Source organism: Lepisosteus oculatus, chromosome 13 (assembly GCF_040954835.1).
Source record: "Lepisosteus oculatus isolate fLepOcu1 chromosome 13, fLepOcu1.hap2, whole genome shotgun sequence".
In the NCBI taxonomy this organism is placed as follows: domain Eukaryota; kingdom Metazoa; phylum Chordata; class Actinopteri; order Semionotiformes; family Lepisosteidae; genus Lepisosteus; species Lepisosteus oculatus.
The window spans coordinates 20,348,216-20,375,833 of NC_090708.1; the positions used below are offsets into that span (position 1 = coordinate 20,348,216).

Consider the following 27,618-nt stretch of genomic DNA (forward strand, 5'->3'; position numbering starts at 1 on the left):
CTAGTCCAAAACAAAAGGCAGAACATTAACTTTAAGTACCTCATCCCCCTAAAATAACAACCTGTCAGAGTTATAATTAACATTACAAAGAAATTGAAAGGGAGCTAGTATAAATATTGGATTACCACAAGGAAAGATCCTAAGTGGCAATTTTTATTTTTTATGGCAGAACACGGAGAACGGGCACTGGAATTCAGAATAAGCAACAACATTACCAGATTTTTTTTAAAAGAAAAAGTGTAAAGTTTTATTAAAATCAAGACTTCCTGACTTGATCTTGGAATTAAATTTCACATTTTATCCAAGTTAAATTCCAATTTTGAACAAAATACTTTGAACTAAATAAGGGAGAATATTGTAATGGAAAAGTGGGGAATAAATCCAGCAGATGGCACCAACTCCAAATACAAACTCCAGCACAACTGGAGAAAAATACAGCCCAATTTTTCCAAACGCATCTGTCTAGTAAGCAGATTTTTGTTGTTATGAAACACATGTAAACTCAGCAGAAGCAGGCACACTGTGGAATATGTACTTTGGTATTGTCTGACTGGATTTGCAGTCAGGCAAGGGATTAGTTCCTAACTCTGGCAGTTTCTGTGTGACACTTTAGTCAGTATAAAATAGGCAGCAGAGTGAAAAAAGCCTTTGGAATGGTGTTAATCCATGGATGAAAACAGAAGCTCAACCTGATTTTGTTCAGCGTCCTGCATAACAATGAGGTACCACTCTCCCTGTTCGAGAGCTTGGTCTCATGTACCCAAAGCACTCTCACTGAACCTTCATTGTTTTCCAAAACTCTGATATGTATTGCATCACAAATGAAACACGTGCACTTTCAAAGCACTGTATGGTGATCCAAAAATGGATGAAAAATGTTCAATTACATACCCCCATGGAAAAATCTTGCCACTTATGGTTACACAACATGTGTGCTGTGTGTTTGAAGTGGCAATTTAAAAAGAATAAAACAAGCATATGGTATATATCACCTCAGCTGTGCCTGCTCTGTCAGTGACCCATGGTGTACTTCTATGATAACACTCACTGGGACATTGCAAACCACAGTTGAACTGATACACAGTCTTCAACTGACATGCAGTGGCAGAATCATTTCCATTTAAAAACACATGTTAACAAGTATATATTTACCAACAGGATAATTATTTGACTGATCAATTAGAAATACCGTTTCTAGAGTGATGTGACCAAATGACACTGGGTTTGAACTGAGGTATGGGGAAGACACAATTATTAATTAATTTGTTAATACGTGTATGGGTTGTGCCCTCAGTTAAGTAGTATTGAGCACAAGACTAACAAGCTAATAATGAAATAAATTCAAACTGAACCCAATGGAAGGACAATCTATAATTAGGGATAATAATGGATGGATTCTTGATTTTTATGGTGGGAAGGGATTAAATGTGTGGTCCAGCAAAAAAAAACAAACTATTTTTGTAACATACTTTACACGTTTACCAAATTGTCAAGCACAGCTTTTAAACAGAAGACTATCTCATCTACAGCAGTATTGAAATACAATAAGAGCCTTTTCTGTTAATTTAATACTCCTGCTCATCAATAACGCTGATGATGAAACACCTTTCCGCAATTAGATGGATTGGAAGGGTCCAACAGTGCCTGCAGAGGGAAGCATATCATCTTCTTTCTTAAATAATTGTGTGGTCACCACTGCCTTTGGAACAAATTACGATATTAAGTATTTGAGCATAAAGAAAATGATGAGCTTTCTTCCCTTTGTTTCTGCACCAAACTACCCATATGAACAGAATTTCCACTATGCAAGGGCTGAACAGAAAATATTACTCATGTTAGTTTTTATTTATGTTCATTTTCTTTTGTATTCATTATTCTTGACAAAACATTTAAAAAAGCTCTATACTTTTTATTTTTATACATCATACTGCCAGCTTACCATTCATTCCTAATGATGACAGATTTTGTATTTAAAATGTTTTCAGCCTACAGTACCGACTCAGGCCTCAGCTTCTATCTCGATATAGCTACTGATACTGTATGGCTGTCAACTCCTAAATGAAGTGATAACATGTCAGTGATGGTAAGTGATCCTTCATGAAGGAAACAACACTTACAGTGGCTCTACTGTCAAGTTTTGTGTCAACTTCCAAATTCTCATGCTCACCTACTGTATTAGGCTCTGCAGGCCATGGCACTTCAACACCTTTCTGAGTCTCTATCATCCTGCTCCTCACTTTGCAACCTCTGCTCCTCTAATTCAGGTCTCCACAAGTCCGTCTACACTCTTTGGGTGACAGGGCCTACTCCTGTTATGCCCCAAAGCTCAGAAACTCATTCCCTAATGAGTCACCTTCCCTGAGCTCTTTCAATTTAAGACTCAAAACGTTCTTTTTTAGAAGGGCTTTTATTTAACTGGCTCTATGTGCCCCTCACTGTTCTGTTAAGCAACCAGAAAAACACTTTTAAAGGTATATAAAGTTTTTTTATTACAGTGCATTCTACTAATGTGACATCAATGCATTGCTCGATAATTACAGAATATTAATCAATTCTCTTTGGAATTCCCTATCCTCTATATTATAATTAAACATTACAGATGGCAAAACAATACAGATGCTAAATCTGTCTCATCATCAGGAATCCACTAATTTGGTGTTCATAATTACAATTAATTAATGCACTCCAAACTAATTGCCTTTACTGTTAATTCTTGATTCTTCCCTTTGTCTTCAGACATACTGTACAACATGTTATTGTCAAATAACTGGCCTGTGGATTACAAAGGAAACCACTGAGCTCCCTTGACCAAATATTATTTTGAAAGCAGCATTACCACAATAAAATTGTTCACTATTGGAAAAAAAGACTTCAACATTGAGATTAAATAAAGGACTTTTCCTCATCAACAATAACCATATGCAAGCTTTTAATCAACAGACATCCTCAGAAATGGCTGTAGTTCATTTATCTCATTATGCAAGCTAAATGATTAGGAAGAACCAGCTAATTGCTTATTAGAACCGGAATAACCCCCCCCAGTCATGTGGCTAGAAAAGACAAGCAGGTGCCCTGTGCCTTGAAGACTGTTTCTCTTGTGAAACAAAGGTGGGTAATAAATGCCAGGTCTTTGGGTCCAGCTTTGAATGAAACTTTAAATACAGAGCTGGCTCCAAAGATGAGGGATCAAAAAGATTCTGAATAACACTTAATAAATACATTTCATTTCAGGAATCTAACCACATGTGCAGACTGCAGACAAAAGTGATCAGTCAGAAAAAAGATTGTCTTTAAATATTCCTTTTTACAGTGCCACAGTGATTATTTTCCCTTTATGTAGTAACTGCGCAAGGCACAGGAGTTAGCAAGGAAGAAAACTGTAAAAGAGTTTAGTCTAAAAGTAAACGCTATATTAGATTGTGTCACAACATTCATTTTTATATGTTTTTATATTTTCAGTTCCAAATTTATTTTCATGTTGCAAGTGACGCCCCCCAAATGAACAGAAATCAGAATGAGAGAATTCAGCAACAACTCAAAAACCTATTATATGTTTAATTGCCATTACTTAATCATTAAATAGCACTTCTTCATAAGTTTCATGTTTAAGTATGATAGGAAACAACAGAATGAAGGAAGACAAATGGCAAATAAAATAGCATGTTTAATGACCATATTCAGCACTGCAACACAGCACTAAAAAGAAGATTTAAAACTTTAAAACACAAGTTCATGATATGCCAACTGGCTCCAATGGGACAGGCTCCCAGAAGATAGGCTGGGCCCAGCGGAGCAGAGAGTACTTGTTCCAATATGGGCCATGTCAACAGCCAACAATGGTTGGTATTCTCCAACTGAGGGTGTAAAACTGGCCAAGTGCCACTAGGGCATCCTTCAGAACAAGGGTCTGAGATACAGTACAACCTGGTCCTGCTACACAACCAGGTGATCCCTCACAACCAGGTCCTGCAACACAACCAGGGTCTGTGATACAACCAGGTCCTGCTACACAACCAGGTTATTCCTCACAACCAGGTCCTGCAACACAACCACAGTGTACATGTGAACATTTAGGCTTGCTGGACACATCTTTTACAAACAAAAAATATCGAAAAATGTAACAACAACATTTGGTCTCTCTCTTTATCAGATTCCAGACCAGCATTATGATGGATATTTTGGAAAGTCAAGGTGTAATAGAATTGTGAATTATATGATATGTTTGCTGGTGCCAAAGCTGCCTGGGAGCCATACAGATAATCTTAGCCCTGACCTGGAGCACAGACCTTCTGCTCAGCCTAAATGTAATTTACTGTTAAAATTGAATTTGATGAGAACGCTGTAGTGCTGATACTTCAAAAGGCAGACAATGCAAAAATTCTGGTGAGGTATTTGATTTACCAGCTGTGAAAGAAGTCCTTCAACATGAACTCTAACACATCTGCTTCTACAGTAGCATGGGGGATCAGGAACTGACACTATGGTTACATATGCATAAACAACTTACACTGTATTGCTAAACACAGTCTTATTTAATCAGTTAAAACTGAAAATGAGTTGATCTGTGATTGCTTTGCTTTGTTCAATACCCTAATGTATTCTAATCTACATACCATAAATTTAGACATTTTAGACTAGAGTTTTGTTTCACTGATATGATCTTTTATACCAAAAATCTGACAGGAGCAGAAGGCAAGTGAAGAAATTTTAGGATTTTGAAGGATTAATATTTTTAATGGGTTTTTTTGTTTTGAGGGTTAAGTATTTGTAAGATAATAACAATCTTCTCTCTGCAGCTTAATACAAATATAAGGCCCTTACTAAAAATTAACCTAATGTGCGGATTAACCTATTACAGCAGCACCAGTAGTTGAACTAGATTTGATTAAGTCAGCAATACATATTTTTTAAAAAAAGTTTAAAAAAACTTCCATGGGAAACAAAATCTAATAAATTCCATTGTTCTGCACAAAAAGGAAGCAATCAAAGGACCATAGGAAATGAACTTGGTAGCAAATCTAAACAAAACGAGGCAGTTACTGCCCTGAGGCACTGCTACTTTACAACAGGTCTGCTGTGAAACACAGCCAAAATACTATTAAAGTCAACGAGTGGGCAGACTTATGAACTTTTCCTACAATTTGTAAACCAAAAGACAGGCGTAAGTGTGCCTGAGCCAAAAATAATAAAAAAAAAACACTATCTCAGTTCTTTGTTCATTTCAGCCTGGGACTCATCGGTCTATGATTTTAAATTTATCGAACTTTATTGTTTCAGAAGGAACCTTGCCCACCCATCTCCTTCATTTCTCCTTTACTTTACTGACTCTTGTGAAAAGCACAGATGGGGCCAAACTGGAAAAGCACAGCTTCCGCGTGAAGCTGATTAATTACAGTCCATGTCCACAGGACTGTAAAATACTTTGAGAAGAATTGGTGGTTATTTAAAGCACCTAAAGGAGAGATGCTAGTTCCGTCGTGTTCCAATTTCTTGCCTTTGTGCTAGATTAAAGGAGACACTTACCCCTTTGGTGCACGCTAGCTCTGAGAGCGGCTTCATACTGCTCCTCTTCGCTCAGTCCTCCTGTATATGTGTCATACCATGAAGGATGGCCATAGGCCTGGGCAGAATTGTTGTTTCCGTAAGGCCTGGATTGATTCTGACCTCGGTAACCACTGTAACCTATAGGACAGAAGGAAAATAAAATGTTTTCCTGTTCATTTCTTTTAGTTAATCAGAGACATTTCTCCTTCTGAAATATTTTAACATACATGATCTCCACACTGTCCTGCAAGCAGTCTCGCCAAATCAACCCAATAATCCATGGTGCAGGTAGCAAAAACATAAACTAAACGAAAAGCACTGCATTATTAAATGCTACTTTCGATTTATGCGTTTCTGTTGACACATAATTTACATATTCTAGGCAATTTTTCTTCACTCTTCCCCACTTTGCACTTCCTGAGTGGCCTCTCTGCCCCTCCTGCCTCCTCCCCTCTCCCAGCTTTTGTTCTTCCGTGCTATTTCATCTTTGCTGTCTGTCCTGTCTTTCTCACACCTGAAGAAGGCTTCACACCCGAAACGTTGTTTTCTGTCTTCTCTTTTCAGCATGGAATAAACCTATTACTTGTTCCTTTGCAAGCTACGCATGCTGACGCAGCTACCCATCTGAACTATTCTAGACAATGTTGGGAAACAATAAAAAATAAAAACTAATTGTAAAATATAGATTTAAAGTAAATTCCAAATCAAGGAATGCACAATGTTTGTAACCCGTTAAATATATATATATATTTAGAACCAATCTAAATGAGGACAACCTACATTAGACTTAAGATACACAATTAGACTTAAATGAATGTCCTACACTGACAGACAAAATGAACAAGACTAACAGAACAAGTTAACCAGCTGTTGTTGAAGCCGATACATTGGCTTCTTTGAATAAATGGCTGGATGAGCTCTTAGGATCAATTAACCACTAACAATTAGATAATTACTACTAAATGGTCAAGATGGGCTGATTGGCCTCCTCTGGTTTGTCACTTTTCTTGAGCTGATAACAAGCAGAATATTTCAAAACCTTCAGAAATATACTTTCATGTATCCATCAGTCTAATTCAAAGTCCTAAGGTGTCAGAGCTTAACAAACAACAAAAACCTTTTCTCTGCACATTTAAATACAGATTTTTTATTTGCTTCTGAATTAATTGTTAACAAAGCTCAGCTTTAAAACCTTGTGGAAGGTTGCACACAGCACAGAACTGACGTTAAACTATAAAGCCCCGTGTGACAGACCAGGGCAGGAGCAAGGGTCTGCTTGCACAAAATCTCACAATGGCAACAGGAAATACAGTCCAAGAGTCTGTCTTACGGGCCCAAAAATAAAACACCCACAGTAACACAATTATCATTCTTTTTATACCAAATAAAAGTTTACTTGCACACAAGGGAAAATTCCAAAGCATTTTACCAATCAACTAATAATTGCCAAATTAACCCCCCGCTATTTACAATAATTTAGAGGCTATACAGAGACCTCTAGTGGCAGGTCAGTTTGCATTACTTCCCTCTCTTTAACAAACCTGCCACATAAGTAATTAAAACCAAATACTGTTAATCGCTAAGATTAATTTATGAATGGTGAATAACTGACTGAAACTAAAGAGGCTGATCTGCTTTGCTGTTTGAAACATAAGGTACATATCAATTCTACAAAACTCTATAAAACACATAATCATACTGAACTGCAGTTGACTCTGCATTTAGGATAAATTGTTCTCAGATTAGTTCAAATATTAAGAATTCGCCAGTAGATGTTTTCACCCTGTGTAAAGTATTTTCCACCCTTCAAATGAACTATACTTACACTACAGTCTTGTCATTGATCAGTCTTTCCTTATCACTTTAGATTAATGCGGCTTTTTATTACAATTTTGTAATAACAACAGCAATGTTGACAAATGTTTAGACCTGTGACATGCAACATTAGATGACCTTTTCATAAAAAACACTTCAAGATATATGTTTATGTGTATATATGTTAAACATACTGTATATGTATGTTTCGAATCATGAGGTCTTCGACAAATGCATCAATAAAAATTGTAACCAGCATCTAATCTTCTCTGCTTATAGTTCACTTAATGCTCAATAATTAAGTTAATATCAGTTATTGCACAGTAGAATGGTTATCATTACTGTCAGGAGAAGCACAGGCGCTTACAAAGTACTCAGTTTACACAAAGGAAAAAGGAAGTGGAACACTTTAAGGATTATGGACACAGAAAAACAAAACAGCCACATGTTGTTTTTGTTAAACTTCTGGGTTCCATTAACAAATAAAACAGGGAGCAGTTTCCTGACTGAGGTTCATCACTTTTTATTGCTGACATATTTTTCAAGCAGTAAAAGTCTTTTTACTGTCTTATCTACTGTGTTTGACCCTCACAACATTTTTACAGTACGTGTGAAGTTTCTCTTTTTTTCTTTGGGAAGGCTCGGGCTCAAGTGGACTTATGCAAACTGCTAAGAGTCTGTTTAATTAGCGCATAACATACAGAAATTTATAAAGGATCAAGTTTCTTCAAGACATTTCCTTGTAACAGGTGTGAAAACAGTTTATTTTAGCTCATAAAATAAAATATCAAAGGCACAGACAAAGTTAACGCAGTGGACCTCTTCTGAATCAACAGTGAGAGACAAACCAGTGGACACCAGTAAAAACCAAGGGAGAGGTACATTTCATATTGAGAAAAAAGAGGCACTGCTCTACACAAAGGGTTGTGAGAGACTAGAAAAAGCTAACCAGCTATGTTTTTCAAGGCCGATACCATTGCTTCTTTCAAAAAATAATCAGATGAGGTCCTGATATCAATTACTGTACAGTAGTACTTGAAATTCAAATGAGCAAGATGGGTTAAATGGACCACTTTTCTTAACTTTGTAAGTGGGCATATTTTCTATACTCAGCAGTATTTACTGATATCTTTAAAGAAGACAATAAACATTTATCCAAGAATCTCATAGTGCACGCAGAGTTGCTATCAGGACCAATTCAGCAAAAATGTACCCTCAAGGGCTCAGAGTAGCCCATGGTTCTACCTGATCAATAGATGCCTTTTTCCTTAAAACAAGGGAGGTGGTTATTTACTAATATTGTGAACAGGCTGTGTACTTGCCACAGAGCACTGATCTAGACAAGGTGTTCTCACCTCTGAAGTTTCTTTCCTTGGGGCATCTGCTTCCAGAACACAAATGTGTGTAATGCGTATAAGGCAGGGTATATCTTGAATGGGATGCCAATTCATCATAGGGCACACAAACACACACCTGTACACGCACACACTCACACCATTTTCCCAGAAGCCAGTGTGTCTTTGGACTGAGGAAGGAAACCAGAGTACCCGGATGAAACCCATGAGAACATGGCACTAACTACCGCGCCTTTAACTACCACTGTGGCGCCCTTAAACAGTCTATCAAGCCACAAATTACAGACAGGCAAACACCTGCATATGATGTTTAAGGCAGACAGAAGCAAGATTTTCCATTCAGGTAGTAAAAACAAACTATAAACACAAATGAAAAAGACTGTGCTACAAGAGGCTACTTAGGAAAAACTTAGGCTTAAAAAATGTTTACATCTTCAAAACAATACAGGAAAGCAGTTAAAAAGGAAACCAAAATGCTAGGATATACAGTTAATCATGTGAAATTTAAAGCAAGGGATGTTAAGTTAAAATTTAATAATGCACTAGTAAGGCCTCATTTAGAATATTATGTACACTTTTGGCCCATAGGTTATAGAAAATATACTGCTGCTTTGGAATCAAATTAATTTTGCTCCATACACCGAACAAAAGACTACCACATTTTCCCACCACCTCCAAAAGTCACCCTCCTTCGAGGTTCTGCTGAAAGACCCCAAAGATGAAAGCAAGAAGCCTTGAGCACATCAAGAGTGCAGTAGCACTCTAATATTTCACTGCCCCCCAACAGGATATGTGACAGTGAGGATCCTGATGCCAGGAGATATACATACCATTAGCTGGAGTCATATCAGCCAATAATATCTGGAGCAAATTAACCAGATTAAATTATTTGGCTGAGGGGTTAAATACAGATCATATGCTGTGCCTTACAAAATTATTCGCCCGCTCACAACACCAGGTACAAAGTACCTGTGGTGCCCATAGCGGGTGGAACAGCAACTCAGGTGGCTATCTTGCCAGTGACCACCCTTATACCAAGTGGCGGATAAAATAATTAATAATTCCTTACACTTACATAGCACTTTTCTGGACTCAAAGTGCTTTATAGGTAATAGGGACTCCCCTCCACCAATGTGCAGCCCCACTTGGATGATGCCACAGCAGCCATAGTGCACCAGTATGCTCAACACACATCAGCTATCAGTCGGTAAGAGAACAGAGTGATGAATTAGGGGATCATGACTGGTAAAGGCCCATGGGAATTTTGGCCAGGATACCAGGGTAACACCCCTACTCTTTTTGAGAAACGCCCTGGGAGTTTTAATGAACACAGAAAGTCAGGACCTCAGTTTTATAGTATGTCTCATCTCAAGGACAGCACCTTTTTGAAGTACAGCGTCCCATCACTACACTGGGGTATTGGGACCTACACAGACCACAGGGTGAGTGCTCCCTACTGGCCCCTCTAACACTTCATGGAGCAACCTTAGCTTTCCCAGGAGGTCTTCCACCCAGGTACTGGCCAGGCTCATTCCTGCTTAGCTTCAGTTTAGTTACGCTAAAATTGTCCTGTGCCACTGAGGGATGATGGCATTACTCAGGAGTAACAGAGCACATGGGCCCCATGTGCTGTGTTACTCCTGCGACCATGAGCGTCCAAGCCTGGATTGGATAAAGAAATTGTGAAGCACCTCCTCCTATGCCTGTTCAGACCCCACCTTTTATTCTCCTGCCCAAGCAAAGAGCAGCTTCTTGTCACTGGCTGAAAAATGATGTTCCTTTTTGTTGAATATCAAATAATTAATAAATATTTTTTTTTACTTAACTCTTTTTGCAAAAACTTTACTTTGACAAGCCACACAGTTAATAGAGCAGCCTCTACATGTATGCAATAATGGTAGATTACATGATTTCAGAAAACATATGCCAGTCATTTTACAGGTCCCTCATTCAGTGAATTTCAAGCAAAGATTCAAAGATTCAACCATGAAGACCAAGGAGCTTTCAAAATTCAGGGCTTATTTTAAGAAGGGTCTTAAAATTACTGACATAGAATATTAACGTGATTTCATTTGAAGTCAATCATTAACAAGTGAAAGGTGTATTGTACCACCCAGACACTGCTTAGATCAGACTATTCATCCAAACTGAGCATCCAGGCAAGGAAGAAATTCGACAGGGATATCACCGTGAGGTTAGCAATGACTCTGTACTGTTATTCACTACTGGAATGACTGCATTGTTTAAGTTTAAGTTTAAGTTTTCTAGGTCTGCTGTATTTGTTAAATATTACTGTATAGGATGTAAGAATAATTAAACTGAAATACTCTTCTAGTCATCCTCTACGGAGACATAAGCATTAGTACACTGAATTTTAGATTAGTAAATTCCCTGGAATATCTTGTTGTTAACTACTGCAGCTCTTGCTGAGATAAATGGGAATTCGATAAGTGTAGAAGAGGTTTAATTGACAGATAACTTTGGTTTGACAATATGTATTACATTAAATATAAATTACTGAAAACCCTCGGTTCAGGATGAAGCCATAAAAGTTGGAATGCAATTCTATAAAATGATGCACTGAAAGGTTACAGTCATGACTAACAGGCCACAGAAGCTTTCCAAGGTACCAGCAGAGCCCAGTGACTCAAGCCTCCCAATGTGCCATTCATTTCATGTGGTTTGTGCGCATCAAAGAAGAATCAATCAAGGAAAGCTTAAAATAAGATTTCTTTTGTTTACCCACCGTGACCTAAGAAAGAAATGAAAAAAAGATTTTCTTTCTCTTTAATGTAATTCTTAACATCTGTCACTATCTGCTCTTAGCAACAGATTTAGATGCATTGGACAAATGTGCATTTGTAAATGCTATTGTGTTGCCCCATCAGTTTCAATCCAAAGAATAGGGTGAGAATGAGACCAGGCTCTCTCTCTCTCACTGAAAAATCCTGCTCTGTGACTGCTAGCTCTGCACTCTAATATGCTCAAGCTGTGACCTTCCAGTGTCCAAGATTAAACCTGGCTTCCAGTGTAGCCGGGCTGGTTGAAATCCAGAAATTCGGGAATGACATCACAGCTTTCAGACTTGATTAAGGCAAGCAAAGGGGTCATACCGCAGCACAGTAGAGCCAGCACTAACCCCCAGTGGAAGCAGCATTTGCATCCTCCAGTTTTCATGACGACATCTTTGTAAACATTTATATAATACCTACTGCTACAAAGGTCTTAATGAAAAATATTCGCCAACATCTTGAATTTCTTCCTGCATATACTGGAATCGCCAGTGATATTTTTTTAATCCTATACCATCCTAATTTGGAACGGACCAATTTAATAAAAGACTTTAAGGCCATAACTGCCGCGCTGTATGTAGAGAAAGAACACGTACGGACTTGCTGTTGAACAAACCGCACGGGCCAGCATCTCTCATGTCAACCACTTTACAGGCTCCCAGAAAGTCTCGGGACAACCCTTTTAGCAAAGTGGCCCTGTTTGGCGCACATCCTCTTTTCCCCCTGGAGGCAGTCTGTCAATTGTCCACTACTGTCTGGGACGTCCCAGCTCTGAGCCCTGACCTTCACCGGTGGGGCTGCACGGGAGTCCTGTAACTTTCCTCTCATCTTTAAGATCAGCTCTTTGGTCGGGTTTTTACTCCCAGAACGTCTTTTCCTTCACTTTCACATTTGTTGTGCAATGTTATCACCTGCTGCTGCTGTCAAGGCTGCCAGACCCTCAGTGTGATAAGAATGATTTTATAATTATTATTTCTAGGTTCAACAAGCTGTGCGGTCATTCTTTCTATTCACTTGCACACTGCACTATATAGGCAGGACTGCATGTTATCACCTCAAGTGATCCAAATGGCCATTCATTCAGATCCAAGGTTAAGTAAAAGCCAAAGATCAGGTCGGGACACGGAAGAGTGATTTGAGCTGAAAAAAGGGGAGGCAATCTGACAAGACTACAAGCTTGTGTTTCAATTTTCAAATTTTAGCCCTCCAGCACGTAAGACCCTAAAAGTTTCAATTGAATTCCAAGTGACAAGATTTAATCCGCTCCAAATAAAAACATATAAAACAGAAGTCCCAATGCTAGAGCTGTTTGGGTATGTCTCTTTCCCAGTTGTGCTGCACAGTTATGTGGGCACTTTGCCACGGAAAGTTCATGAGTCTTGTAAATGTACAGCCACTTTTTTTTAATAGTGTATAATAAAAAAGTATTACATTAAAATGAATATGAATATGAACAAATAAAATGTAAGGCTCTGATAACTCAAAACCCTACTATTTTTGTTTTCGGTGCATCTTTATTTAATCTGTGTCATTAACACCCTGATTCAAGAATCTGTTATATTCATATGCGCAAAATGAAATCAGTTTAATTTACTCTAATTTTTCACCAGTGTGACCGATTTGGGTATATTGGGTCCACGATTCAGCCATATTTTGGAGTTGTTTGAACCTCTTTCTGAAATTTCTATAGTCCCCAAATATCAGTATTGGTCATGACAGCTCCAGAGGGTTCCCATTGTGGTCTTGGGTATCCAACTGTAAGGAGTCTGAAAGTTTTCCTTATGTTCACATGGGTTTGCTTCCAGACATTGCAGTGTCCTCCTGGCTTCCAGAGACACGTGTGATCAGTTTGACTCACTTCTTTAAATGGAAAGGTGATGGGAACAGCTTAGTCGACCATGTCAGTCTGTTTAAAGTGGCATAAACAGATTGACCTCTTTCAGCAATCTCTGGCACAGTACCCGACGACAATTTCTCAGTCAAGCTCTATAGATTTTGAATTGGTTTTACCCTGTTGTCATCCCTTGGTAAATTGGAAGCAAGCTGAGAATCTATTCTTCCATTTTCCCCAGCATCCCACAGTCAATAAATTAGTCATCATTGTGAACCTAACACATTAGAAAACCAAGTGCACTCTTAGTGAGCCTATTGGTATCAACTCTTTCCTCTTCTGCCAAATTGAATCACCATGCCTTTTTTGGATTTTTATTTTTTTGCCTGCTACACTTAATTAAAACTCTTTGCATTCACCCAGCTCCTCCGCCATCCCCTTTCAACTGTATATACCTGTACATGGGGGGGAGGGTGTATAAAATCATACAGGATGTATATCCGCTTACCCAATTCAGGGTCACGATGGCCCAGAGCCTATCCTGGGAAGCACTGGGTGCAAGGCAGGGTACACCCTGGTGGGACGCCAGTCCATCACAGGGCACACACAGACATAAACACAGACATGCACACCCACACCAGTATGTCTTTGGACTGTGGAAAGAAAGTAGAGCACCCAGATGAAACCCACTTGAACATGTAAAATCCATGCATATAGCTCCCCACATAAAATCCATGCTCCCCAAGACCACAGCTCTGCAAGGTAGCAATGCAATGTAAGTATCCACTTACAGGATATAGTGTTAAAAATATTATTATTTTGTTTTCTTTGCTATTGTTGTAATTATGCATCCACTCATTAAAAAATAAATTACAAAGAAATTATACAGATATATATGTAATATACAAAAACTATTACCTGAGGAGTTGTAGTAGTATCTTTGACCACCACTATATCCATTAGGAGAAAATAATCCTACAAAATAAAGCAAAAAACATTTTTAAATGATTTTAAAAAAATTGGAGTAGTATTTTATATTTTAAAAAATGCTACCCAAATAAATCTCTTCCCGACACTACAGATTACTATCAAAACTGGTGCTGATGGACTAGTAGGTGCAAAAGCCTCAGGAAATGTCAGGTATTGTGACAGGGGATACTGTGCTATAGAAAAATACTGTCCCTCATATGAGATATTACTTTGGGGTCCTCATCACTTCCAGTTATTAAAGATACCAAGGAACTCTTCCAGAGAAGGGGTGATAACGCCCAATGTCCTGGCTGAATTCCAGATCAGTCTATACAAGTCAATACCAAAATTTCCCCATCACTTTAATTGGTGCAGTAACTTCTTTCTTCTCCATTCAATCTGCTGTGTAACTGACGAAATGGTGCAAAATCGCACAAAACGGAAGAGACATCTGTGCTTTATGTGCAAGTGAATGAAAAGTGCAATAGAAAAACCAATAAGTATCACCCTGCAACCCACTGAGGCTCAGCTGGTGTGAGCCTGGTCAGTTACCGGAATGGGATACCTCCTGGGGAAAACTAAGGATGCTGCTGGAAGAGGTGTTAGTGGGACTAGTAGGGGATGCTCCCCCTGCACTCTATGTGGATCCTAATGCCCCAATATAGTGACAGGGACACTATACCATAGAAAGGCGCCATCCTTCGAATGAGATATTAAACTGAGGTCCTGACTCTCTGTGGTCATTAAAAATCTCAGGGCGTTTTTCAAAAAGAGTAGGGGTGAAACCCTGGTGTCCTGGCCAGATTTCCTGTGAATCCCTATCTGTGCATTGGCTTCATCACTCTGCTCTCCTCCCCACTGATAGCTGATGTGTGGTGAGTGTTCTGGTGCACTATGGCTGCTGTCGTATCATCCAGGTGGGGATGCACATTGGTAGTGGTGGAGGGGAGTTCCCATTACCTGTAAATGGCTTTGAGTGGAGTGTCCAGAAAAGTGCTATGTAAGTGTAAGGAATTATTAAGTATTTTTTCTGATTTCTTTGAAAACCTTAGATGCTGGAAAGTGTTGAGGTGAATTCTGCTTGAGAGGACCTGGACCAGAGAGGACAACTCAGTAATATCTTAAAGATACCTACAGGTAGGAAAAGAGGACATGGCAACTGTGACATTTTCAAGTGTGCATTCAAAACTAAATAAAAGGCAACAGGATAGGATAAAGACCAACTCCCCACACAGATTATCATGCTTTTTAAGGCTACATAAACATTCATAAAACAGAACAAATTATTTTAACTGAAAGACAAATTTGTATTGTCCGCTTATGCCAAAACACATTGAATTTGTTAAGATGAGTTCAAAAGTGCAATTGAAAAAAGGATCACCCATGTCTTTTGCTGGCTGTGTACTCACACACTGAAGTATTTAATTCCTCTAGACAGATTTTTTTTTTATGTGAAGATAAATTAAGAGCTGGAATTATTTCCCAGTCCTGGATACGATCTGATTCTGTTAACAATTAAATGAGGTTTATTGTTTCTAATCAGAGAAATCAAATTGAGAAATGCAGCTCTAAAATTAGGAAAGGCAATCACTTGCAGTGCAGCACTAAAAGAGCTAATTTAATTTCAGTTTAAATCTAGAAATCCCTGCCATTGTTAGCAGGGTTTGTTGCTGACTTACATGCAGAACTCATTTTGTTCTTTTGATAGCCCTTTGTCTGTCTACAAGCTTTACGTGGTTATAAATACAGTAGAAGACAATGGGCCATCTGGAAACAAATACTGCACTTTTAATATCCTTTCATAAAAAATACTCTTCTGTATTGGTCAGAAAGAATTGAATATACCAGTGTGATAATATCCAGATGCAAAACTGTGTAAATGAGATGATTTGTCTGGTTAAAAAAAATATATTAAAAAGTACATTAACCGAAGGTTAATCACTTTTAAAGCTAAAACACAAGGCAGTTTTTTTCCCCAAAAGATCCAACAGAAGGGTGGATACTGTGCTCTGCAGGTTTTGTCTCAGACACAATCAAGTCTTTTTTTACGCCTTGCTGCCTACACATAAAAGAACATTAAAAAGCATCAGATAAACTAGATCAACATAATATTATTGGATTATAATTGGTTTTACAAACAAAATAAACGAAACACCTCTGTTTTCCAAATCCAACAAAAAGAAGACATTGAGAATACCTGCACATATTTTCATTATTGTCTTCAGCGGCCCCTTGGTGTACATCAGTCCAACAAGAATTCCTGCCAGATGTCCGACAAAGGAAGTCCTGGGAAGAGATGAGCTCGGTTTTGAGTGCTTGAATTCAGTTGATTTCATACCAACAAGACACTTAGTTTTGTTTAATTGAATTTCAATCAAATTTAAATTTCACTCCACTCTCATACTCCAATTTTGTTCCATGGGACACAGCTGTTGATCTTGGCTTACTCATCGAAGGACTTCGAAGTAAACTTGATTTAGAAGATGGAAAAAGAATATATTCTGAGGCACAATGCAAATGCAATAGCCTAGGTTCTGCTTCAATATCTTACTGGGCACATGCATGTTACTTACATTTTAAATTGTCAGGATATGTTAATTGTCTGAAGAGTACTGTTCATTGAGATAACAAAATACCAATCTCAAGTCACGTGACTTCATAGAACTGAATGTGCTCTGTGTTTGGAACTGAAAGCATTTAATAAAATAATAGTCAAAATGAACAAAGAAGTATAAAAACACGTGGAAAAATACATAATTTAAATAAATGTGATTAATCAAGATTGCAACAGAGAATCAGATATTCTTCATCAACCCCCTGCAGACAACTGTAGAGAAACCGGGAAACCTCAGGTCTGAGGATACATCTTCTGTGAAGGTCGTCTAAGGCTCAGGACTATCACACCTGTCTGGTCTGGCGCAACTTTTGAGGAGGGAGTAGAGAAGGTTGGAGTGTTTTGTTGAGGGATTAATATTGTCTCGCCCATGACAGTCCTGACAGAAGTCAATAAGATCTCATGGCTTTCAGCTGCTTATACCAAGAAGTGGGATGGTGAAAGAGGGACTGCCTGTTTGTCAAAACATCTGTCACAAGAACATCTTTTGTGAAATCTGAGGGCAGGCTCAGAGCTCCACTGATGACGTCCTGGAGCCAACACATTTTCCGATCCTGCGAGCTGATCTGGAAATGTTGATTATCCAGCAGGATAATGCAAGACCACGCAACGCTGGGATTATGATGGCACGATTTCAAGAAAACAATGTTAAGGTCATGCCATGGCCAGTTTTTTCTTCTGACCTAATTCCAACAGAACATCCGTGAGAGCAACTCGCCAATACCACCAACTGAAGGAAACTGATTGGCCAGACATCACCAGCTGGATGCAGCTGCACAGAAGGAGTGGAAGAACATCCCAGAGCTGTCTGTCCAGAGGCTGAGCAGATTTATAACAATATATATCAGGATTCTTTGATTTTATTTGTTGCTCACATTTTCTGTGATGTAATTAAATGCATTAGTTCTATGTGTTGCCATTTCTTTTGTGCATTAATATAACTATTTTCTTGCCAAAATAAAATAGGCAAAGGCAAAGTTCTGATTGACAACATAATATGACATGCATTCTAAAATAAAACATTAAACTACTGCAGTAAAAATGCTGAGAAAACCGGGAAGTACAAATGACCAGATCCTACAGAGAAGGAAAGAAAATAACTCCAATACACTTTTGTTTGACAAATGTACTCTCAATCTCAATTTGCAATTCAAAAAGGTTTACACACTCACTAGATGGAGCTAAATATCAAGTCAGAACCAACCCTTACTGGAGTATAGCAGCTCAGAAAGTCAGACAAACTATGAATGAAATGAAAGCTAAACTTTTTAATCATTTTCTTTACACAGGTTACTCAGAATGTTAAAGAAAACCAAAAAAAGAACACAATGGTTTCTTCTCTTGAAAATGTAGGTGAAAGAGAATTGGTTGAAATTATAGTTTCATGAAAATACCCATCTTCTTTATTTAACATATTCCACCTGAACACGTCTGCTACAGTGTCTTCCAATGCTACCATGTTTAACATCTATTTATAAGAGCAGCTGGACATATCTGGACAGGTTTATAATCTGAGACATGATTGGCAGAACTGCTCAATAATGTGAACAAATCTAAATCCAGCTGAAGCACTTAGCAGAACTCTTAGAATTGGAAGATAAATTCATATAGGAGTTTTTTTCTTTAAACAGGAGTGAAATAAACACTTTGCTTTGTAAGCCAGAATAAGAGGTAGGGTACCATGCATAACAAAGTTTCGTTTTCTCAACCAAGAACAACATGGCAATCTGTGGCTTCTCATTCAGAAGATCATTGCCATGGAGAGAAGGGCTCCCATTACAAATACTTACAGTAGTTAAATCAGTTTTATTAGTATGACTGCAGTGCCAACCCAGTTATGCCCCTGCTAAATGCTACAAGTCAGCATGTCATCAGCAAAATTACACATTTTCTACACTGATTTACTACACTACTAAAAGCACTAATAAGATCCTTCCTTCTCCTCATTCACCCTAGCCATTGGCCATCTTCCCAAGATTTAAACTAGGAAAGTCTGCTTCATGTTTATGACTAAAATGCACCAATGCGAAAGTTAAACTGCATCAGAGAAAAGGTTTCAATTTAAAGATTCCATTTGCAGGAGTAATTAGCGACATCTCCTCAGGATGATTCATTGAAAAAGCCGCAAGATTAGAAAGGTCAGATGGCTTCCACATTGCATGGCAGTGTAATAAATGTGACTTGGCATGGGAGCAACCCTTTGCCATCTGCAACCACCACATGCAATCAGAGGGGCTTTTTGTAGATCACTTGTACGGCTTACAGCATGGTAACGCCACAGATTCGACTGGAAATGGAATCACATCTGCCTCACACAGACAAAAGGAGACCCGTAAATGAATGAAATCCCTAAAAAGCATTTTTATTATGTCTTAGGTGTTTTTGTTGTAAAGAAAATAATGTTTTTTTAGACAAAAGCTGATCAGTTCAAATATGGAAACAACTTGTGTTTGTAGCTCTTTCTCTTTATTTAGGCTCCTTAAATCTGTGATATGTGCTCTTATACGCACTCTGATTAAGTGACAGTGAGGTTAGATAGTTATTCAGGTGGGTAGAGTAGGATTCTGGAAGGAACACTGGCAACACTGATTTTTTTCTCACTCTGTCTAAATAGAAAAGCAGATCTGTGGTCTCTACACCTTCACTGTACTCTTCGAAGGTCGACAAAGTCTTCCATTGCCGCTTCTTATTAGCTGTCCTTTCCCCAGCCAGCGCGTGAGCTAGGTTATTTAATGCATGCAAACACAAACCCCTGGTGGGCAGCGTATTGTGCATTAAGGGGGACATGGCAGCTGGCAGAGCACTCCACTAAATTACTAGATACTGTTGGTTTTCCCCATCGTGATGCTAAATGGGACAGTACTCAATGGGTACTGCACTTATACTGTGCATATGCGTATGGACCTTCTGTAGGAGCATGCCTCCTTACACACATTCCCTGCATTTCTTTGTGTTCCTGTACTAGGAGGCCTTCCTTTCCCAGATGATTAAGATTTATCAGCTTTTAAAAAACTTATCACTGCAGCTATAAAAAGAGTGTGTGTCATTGAAGGTGCTGGATTCTGCTAAAGGGTCATTTCTCCAAATTCAAAAACTTTCTTTCTTCTCCAAACAAAAAGCCCAGCGTTATTAAAAGCTGAAGCATCCAAATAAAATGCAGAAATAATCCAAATCCAGCAAACAATGGATTAAGCTCAAATATTTTAAGTATATTAAAATCATGTACAGTATGAACATATATAATACCTAAAAATCTACTGTATTCATGGTACAAAGCATTCTTTTTTTTTCCCGAATGATGCACTTTCATCTGTGGACAGCACTCATTCCACCACAAACAATTAAAAAAAATCTTATTTACATTCTTTCCAATAACTTTGACTCATGGTCCTTTGAGAGACTTAAAATGAGACTGCATTCATTGCTTCTCAGGGCTATACCCCCACCAACTTGATTTCTGACTGTTCTCTGCACTCATTTCTAGGCTAAACTAAGCTATAAAAATACCATGCAGTTCAGTCAGTTCAGACCTACAGTAGATGTGGTTTCTGTTTTCTAGGTTTACACATGAAAACAAAGCATAAAATGATTGTAGAAATCTTTGCTTTACAGAAATCTATAAAGCTGTGTCTTAAATGTAAATACAAATGTATATAATTTTCTAAACATGACTGTATTTTTATAACCCAGGTTTTATATTTATAAATGTTTTATATTTTTATATAGTTCATAAGCACAAATGAAATAATGTTGATCACAGAAGGGTGAAGAGTTTTAAGATAAGGCGTTTGTGCTCAACAAAGCAATATTTCAAGGGCTAAAACACAACACTTCTCTGTAATTTCTCTAGAAAATCTGAAGTCCTATGCAGTATCGCCTGCAGTGGAGCTAGCAAATTCTAAATACACAGTTGGTTTAAATTACTACTGTCGAAAAGAATTCATTGTTCTTTCCCTGGAATGGTATAATTACATAAAATGGAACCTTTTGTGTGTGAATGCTTTTCTATTTAAATACGATAGGGATATGCTCCCACATTTTATATAACATTGTGTTAAGTGTATAATTAATCATAAATTCACTGCCAAAGATAAAAAAACAATCTCACAATTGCAACATTCAGAAAATTTCAAACTTTGATTGTATACAGCTACTCTACTTTTCAGTTTTATTATTTATCCTGTGTTAGAACTGCTGTAATTATATTTCATCTACAATACCATTACTCTACAAACACCAGATGTCTAGTTTCCAACAGACAGCATGGCTGCACCTTATTCTTTCATAAATATGCAAATATCCATTTTCTTCAATTCCTTTTAAGTCAATTTAAGACAATCAGTACAACATGATTGTTGTACCCCAGCCAGTCAAAGTTAATGGCAGAATTGTATTTGGGGGGACAGAATGGCAGCAAGGCAGTTAGTGCCTGATGTCTATCTGTGCGGAGTCTGTATGTTCCCCCCAGCTCCATGTTCTCTAGAATGTTCTTCAGGTGCTCAAGTTTTACTCCTACCTTCCAAAGACCTGCTGCCTCAGTTTTGGTTGGCTAGGCTAAAGTGTCCCTTTCTCCAAGACCCTGGAACAAACTGGCAGCCACTCCAGAGGAAGTAACTGTGATGTTAATACTTCCCTACTAATGAGGGGCTCCATTCTACCACAAACCTCACAGGGAAGGGCAGTGTTCTGAAAAAGGATCATGATTGAGAGTACTCCAATTGAAAAAGGAAGATAGAAGGAATGTATGCATCGTTCAATTAAAAATCATTGCTGAGAGAAAGAGAAGCCCAAGGTTTGAAAGACTTCAGATCGATCAACAATGAAAGAAACGACTAAGAGAAAAAATAAAACCCAGACCAATAAAATGGTTTGTGGAATGTTTACTTTAAATTAAAATATCCACCGTCAATACTGCCACTGCAACCCTTGCCAGAATAAGACGACCCAAAATGAATAGATGAATGGAACATTGAATATGTTAATGTATTGTTTAGTAATGTAATTTGACTGTGCTGAAAGAGAAGGAGAGTGCTTTTATATGACCATCCATCACCCAGTGCTACATATTTCCACAATTACAGTGCATGGCACAAATCAGAAATATTGAATGTCTAATAATTCATCACTGCCTTTCCTGAACAAGGAAAAGCCTTGAGGCTAATCAAGGATTTTGAATTTTGAAGATCTAGTACAGTTCATCAAAGATTTGTGTAAAAAAATATGTGTCACGCCTGCCCTCGTTCCAATTAGCACCAATTTAGCCACCCGAGCCACACAGAGCCCCTGTATTGAAATCCTGGAGAATAGCAGGGCTTCAATGGAAGCAGCAGGGAGCATTCTAACAAGGTTAAGGCTGAGGAGCTTTGGAAGTACAACAGAAAGGGAAGGCCCCATTGTCAAGATCAAGTCTATACCAGATGCTAGAAAAGCTTATTAATGGCTTCATCTTGAAGAATTTCAACATCCTCGTTTTTCCCAGCATTGTCATTCTTTATTACACAGTCCTTGCAAAATAATTTCAAATAAATGAATAATCAAAAAAATCATCTTTTCTTTGAATATTCTGAGTTGATGCCTTTGCATGCAAACAATAAAAAAAAACTTCCAAACAGCATACTGTTAAAAGGACTCAAATAAGGGCCTGAGGAGCATTTTACATATTTGTTTTTTTTAGATCTGAGTGCGTGGGATAAGGGTTATGGGAGGGCCTTTAAGATTTTTTTCTGGTAGGAAACTTGGGTTTGGCCACACGCATGTAACACAAAAAGTGTGCAAGAAAATATTCACTTGTGCAAAGAGTTTAAAATACCAAGAGAGCAACTCTTAGTGATATGCCAGCGGTAGTCCTGAATTCCTGCAGGGTTTCATTTTCCCTCTTGTCCTGTACCAATAAGATGTAAAAATTATTTTCAAAAACAGAAAGAATAAAAAAAAAATGTGCTGTCACTCAGTTCCTCTTCCTCTAACATACTTCTGCCAAGACAGATTTTTTATCTACAAAGACTGAATTCAAGTACTAGGTTTCATGTTCAAACCACTCTCAGGTCACACTGTAGCTTTATTAGAGCATTTGCTTCTGCTGATGCACCACAGTATGTGGCAGGTCAAATATTCTTTGTGTTGTTCTGAACTGTAGCCTCAGGGTATCGTTATACGGGCTGGGATGTGAGAACAATGCAGGGGATGTCGTACAATAGCCCTCTATTAAACCAAGGATGGCTGAGAAAATGAGACAGAAAGAGGATCATTGGTCCACCTTGGTTACAAGCTGTTCTCCATGGTAACTTCAGAGCTAAGCCTGAATTATGCTCACACTTTCACAGTCTCACCGAGATACTCCAGGGGCCTACCTGCAGGGTAAGAACTGGATGTCTGTGCCACCAGTAATAGAGGGATAAAAACAGGTGTCAGTTTGTTTCGCTCTGTGCGTGCCAGGATACCGCAAGAGGTAAAACAAGCACTAAACAGACGTTTAGCAAGTAGGGAGAGAGAGAGAGTCCCGAGGCTAACATTTACACCAGTGTGGGCCTGAAATCTTTCTCAGGCTGCTATTTCCAATTCCAATCCAAGTGGAACCCTGCTAGCGCTTAGCAATTACAAAAATAAAACGTCTGTCTAACGCGAGACAGAAATCAAAGGCAGGATGGAGGGCTCACGAAGCCGTGGGGGCCGTTTTCGATGGCCAGACACAGAGTGACGGCATTGTGACATATGCAGAATCAACCACGTCAGACTGCAAAACAGAAAGCAGTGTTGAATGTGTTCTTGATGATACCCCACTGGGTAAGATGCAGACTTGAAATAGTCTGTCTACAAACAATACGTAGGTTCTGTGTTTTTGCTCAAACAAGATTCCTTAAAAAAATACCAGTTCATCTTTTTAATGATGTAGTTCTTTGCTTCACTGGAAAATTCCGTAGGGTTTGCAAGTCTCTGTGCCCACTAAAAATTGGAAAGTCATGGCTGTAATGCCCCAAACATTTCAACTGTATTGTTCTCCTACAGTAGTGGTCTGTAAGCTCCTGCCAGTCTGCTCTAGTCTTGCAGCACAGTTTCAAACCAATAATGTGAAGAGGGAAAAAAAAACTTCTCGTGTTTTTTTTTCCAGAATCATTTTAGCCAGCATTGTGACTCATTAAGCTGGCCAATTCCAGAGCCTGCTCTTTCCAAAACACATGAGTCCCTTGTAATTGAAGGACAAGACATTGATGAACTCCTGACTACTGAAGTGCACAATCATCTTGTTCTCATGTGCCCACATTCTGTTTTTTATGGCTTCCTTTTTCATCATAGTCTGGATGATTGACAGTAAAAAAGCAGTCCAGACATGATCTCAGGGCCTCCTTAAAAACATCTGCCATACCATCACTGAATGACTACTTCTGATGCAAGCTTTCATGACTTATGCTTGAACCCAGAGTTATTTCTACAAGTTATATATCACTGACAGGCCAGTACATTTCTCATGTTGTGTAATTTGTCTTAAGTTAATCAACATTAAATATTTTGAATGCCAAAAGCTTACAAAGCTAAAACCAGTCACATGCTTGGTACAGACCATTAGGTTGTTTAAAAGTATATTAGTACGTGTTAACAAAACAGCTAAGGATTTAATAAAGCTACCGTAGGGTCTCTTGGTTCTTAAATCAAAGTCTATAGAACATGTTAATTTTTCAAAATTCAGCTAGTATTTGACTCCATTGAATAACTCAAACTGTAATCAATTCCCAAAGCCTTACAGTCCTCTAGGACAAGAGATGAATAAAGAGCTTGGAATTCATAAAATTCATAAAAAGTTAAATGATGTATGATTGAATGATTTCCCCATCAGTGCTGTATTTTTGTTTCTGTGTGTGTATTTTACGTCCTTCTCTGCAGTCTCACTCAAGGATTCTTCATTGTAATAACAGAATTCACAGCAATCACAGCCTCCATCAGACAGTCAAGATGTTCCTGAGCAAATCAGGCCTGTAATTACTTTATTTGCATGTCTTGCTTCTTCAGCAATATGAGTGCTGATGAAACTCCAAGACTTTAATATGCTCCTGTCTGGCTAATGTTTGCTCACGTACATTCTAATGGCCCCTGCCGAAATAATTAGATCTTTCCACTACACATTCTCAGAGGAAGTCTGCACTTACCCAGGTGACAGCACATGGATGAGCACAAGCTCAGCCCAACAGGCATATTTATTGGCAACTGGAAACCCCATCACATTAGTCACACCTCCAGGAAAGTAATGGTTGTTTACCACTTTCAAAGCAAACAAAACTCCTGAAAAACAACCAAATAAACATCAGACTGCGGTTATGCCCTCCTGCAGGTCATCTAAAGTAATTTGCAAGGAACTGAACGCTCAAATTTAAAATAAACTAAAAGAGTTTGCTGTAATATTATTATTTTAAAAAACCTTTAATTTTATCTTTTAAAGCACAGAAACAGAGCCAAGGTTAAATGGTAGCAAAACTGGCATGGGTAAAAGAAAATATATTCTTGCATTTTATCATGTAGCACAAATTCATTGAAACTGACAGTTTTCCCTCAAAAAAGCAACTGTGAGCAGGCTTGCCTTTCGCTAAAAATTCGGTCACCGCATAATATCACATCACCAAAGAACTGGAATCTATGTCAAAAATCCAGAAAAAAAAACTGCTCTGTGCATTACAATTACCCAGAGGACATCTGCGAGACACTGAAATAACTTGATCATGATACAGTATGTGCGGTTTCCATAGGAATAAAACTACTTTTGTGTTCTCTCGAATTGACTACTTTAATGCTCTACTCGCTGGGGTATCTAAATCTACTTTGAACAAACTGCAGTATGTCCAAAATTCATCAGCCAGAATCCTGACCAGATCTAGTGTAAGTGATCACATTACTCCTATCCTGGAGTCCTTGCACTGGCTTTCCTGTCAAATTCCGTGTTGACTTTAAAATCCTCATGCTCACCTATAAGGCTCTGGATGGCTTGGCACCTCAATACCTGTCTGAATTATTATTGCCCTACTCTCCACCTCGCAACTTTCGCTCCACAAATTCTGGTCTCCTTACTGTCCCCCAAGGCCGTCTACATTGTATGGGTGACAGGGCCTTCTCCTGTTATGCCCCCAAGCTCTGGAACTCAAGGATATCAGAGAGTCACCTTCTCTAAACTCATTCAAATCCAGACTTATAACCTTCTTCTTTAGAAAAGCCTTTACTTAACTGTTCCATTCTTCACCCCTCTGCTTTTCTTAGTACCACCATCCTCAGTCTCCTTTGTATATTGTAATTGTTTTATCTTATGTATTATTTTTATTTATTGTTGTTGACATTCTGTAAAGCACTTTGAGAAGCCACCTTTAAAGGCGCTATATACAATAAAGTTTATTATTTTTACTTGAGAAAAATAGAATACCGCTACAAAAGAAAGGTATCGCTATAGAATGTAAAGCTTTCATTAATTTGGATAGGAATGCTACCAGCAACTGCCCTAGCAGATCACAGCAATCAATTAGTTGGCAACGGATTACAGTTCATAGAGAATTAATTCATAGACAATATCCATCATTCACTGTGTGACACAACTTACCTGAGAAACCAACAGCACACTGCATTTTGTAGGACTGGTCTTCAGTTAATTCAGCTAGGACTATTTCCAAAAGGATGTAGACAACACCAGTCAACAGGGAGAAAACAGCAATAACATAGCCAAACCACAGGCTGCCTAGTCTTTTCTCCAGACGCAGCCCTTTCCACAGCATGGACACCATGTTGAAATAAAGGTGCCAATCATCAGCATGGTGAAAGGGTGACAAGAGGAGCCGCTGCCAGTCTTTGTGAACGTAGGCATTCTGCACACTTATGCACACGTTCAGCAGTTTCTTTTGGGGCACCAGGAAAAGGTAGATGTTAAGCCCTAAAACAGCCAGTGTTACAGGGGGGATATTGTTGATCCCCACCTGAAAGATCTGGGAGGCGAGCATTAGCAGCCCCAGACTGACTCCCCTTTGGCCCGGTCTCATTTCTGCAGCTCCAATTCCAAGGCTGAATCTTGGGGGGAATCAGGATACCTTGAACCTGGAAAAAACAAAATGCCAAGTCATTTGGATACGAGTTTTCAGGACAGAAAGGGCAGCAAGGTGATGCAGTTGTTAGCACTTCTGTCTCGCAGCGGTGGGTCCCTGGGTTCAATGCTGGACCTGGAGTGCTATCTGTCTATGTACGTGTAAGTTTTCTCCAGGTGCTCCGATTTCCTCTTACGATCCGAAGACATACTGGTAGGTTAACTGGCTTCAGGGATAACTGGCCCTGGTGTGAGTGCGTGCAAGTCTGTGTTTGCGTCTGTGTGTGTCCTACAATGGACTTGTATCCAGTTCAGGGTGTACCTTGTCTTGCACCCACTGCTCGCCAGGATAGGCTCCAGCACCCCCACAACCCTGAATTGGACGAAGTGGTCAGAGAATGGATGGATGGTACTGGGCACCCCACCAGGAAGAGGATGCAAGTGTATTTAAGCACCATGGGCTGGGAAGCAAGTGGATCAGAAGGTGATGGTACAGGACAACTAAAAAAACTACTAGATAAAGAGGCACAGACGTTCAAAATAAACAGATATTGTAAATCAGGGAAACAAGTAGCGCTCCTTTCATAATAGTCTGTACCATTTCTGGTTTTTACTAGCTGCAGGCTCATGAATAAATAGGGTTTCTATAG

The 27,618-nt window shown here is 38.7% G+C and overlaps 1 protein-coding gene across 3 annotated transcripts in view; it reads right to left on the reverse strand.

The window, feature by feature from the left end:
• rhbdd1 (rhomboid domain containing 1) overlaps positions 1–27,618 on the reverse strand; it is a 39,447-nt gene that overhangs the window by 1,563 nt on the left and 10,266 nt on the right. For 2 of the 3 annotated variants that reach the window (XM_006637977.3, XM_015361779.2), the window contains exons 3-7: positions 26,495–26,982; positions 25,062–25,194; positions 16,504–16,592; positions 14,256–14,312; positions 5,524–5,682 (exon numbers count right to left, since the gene is read on the reverse strand). In XM_006637977.3, coding sequence (XP_006638040.1) covers positions 5,524–5,682; positions 14,256–14,312; positions 16,504–16,592; positions 25,062–25,194; positions 26,495–26,927 — 871 coding nt within the window. In that variant the 5' untranslated portion in view covers positions 26,928–26,982. Of the gene's footprint in view, positions 1–3,313; positions 4,039–5,523; positions 5,683–14,255; positions 14,313–16,503; positions 16,593–25,061; positions 25,195–26,494; positions 26,983–27,618 lie in introns of those variants that run through there. The other variant, XM_069197297.1, reaches the window with a different exon arrangement.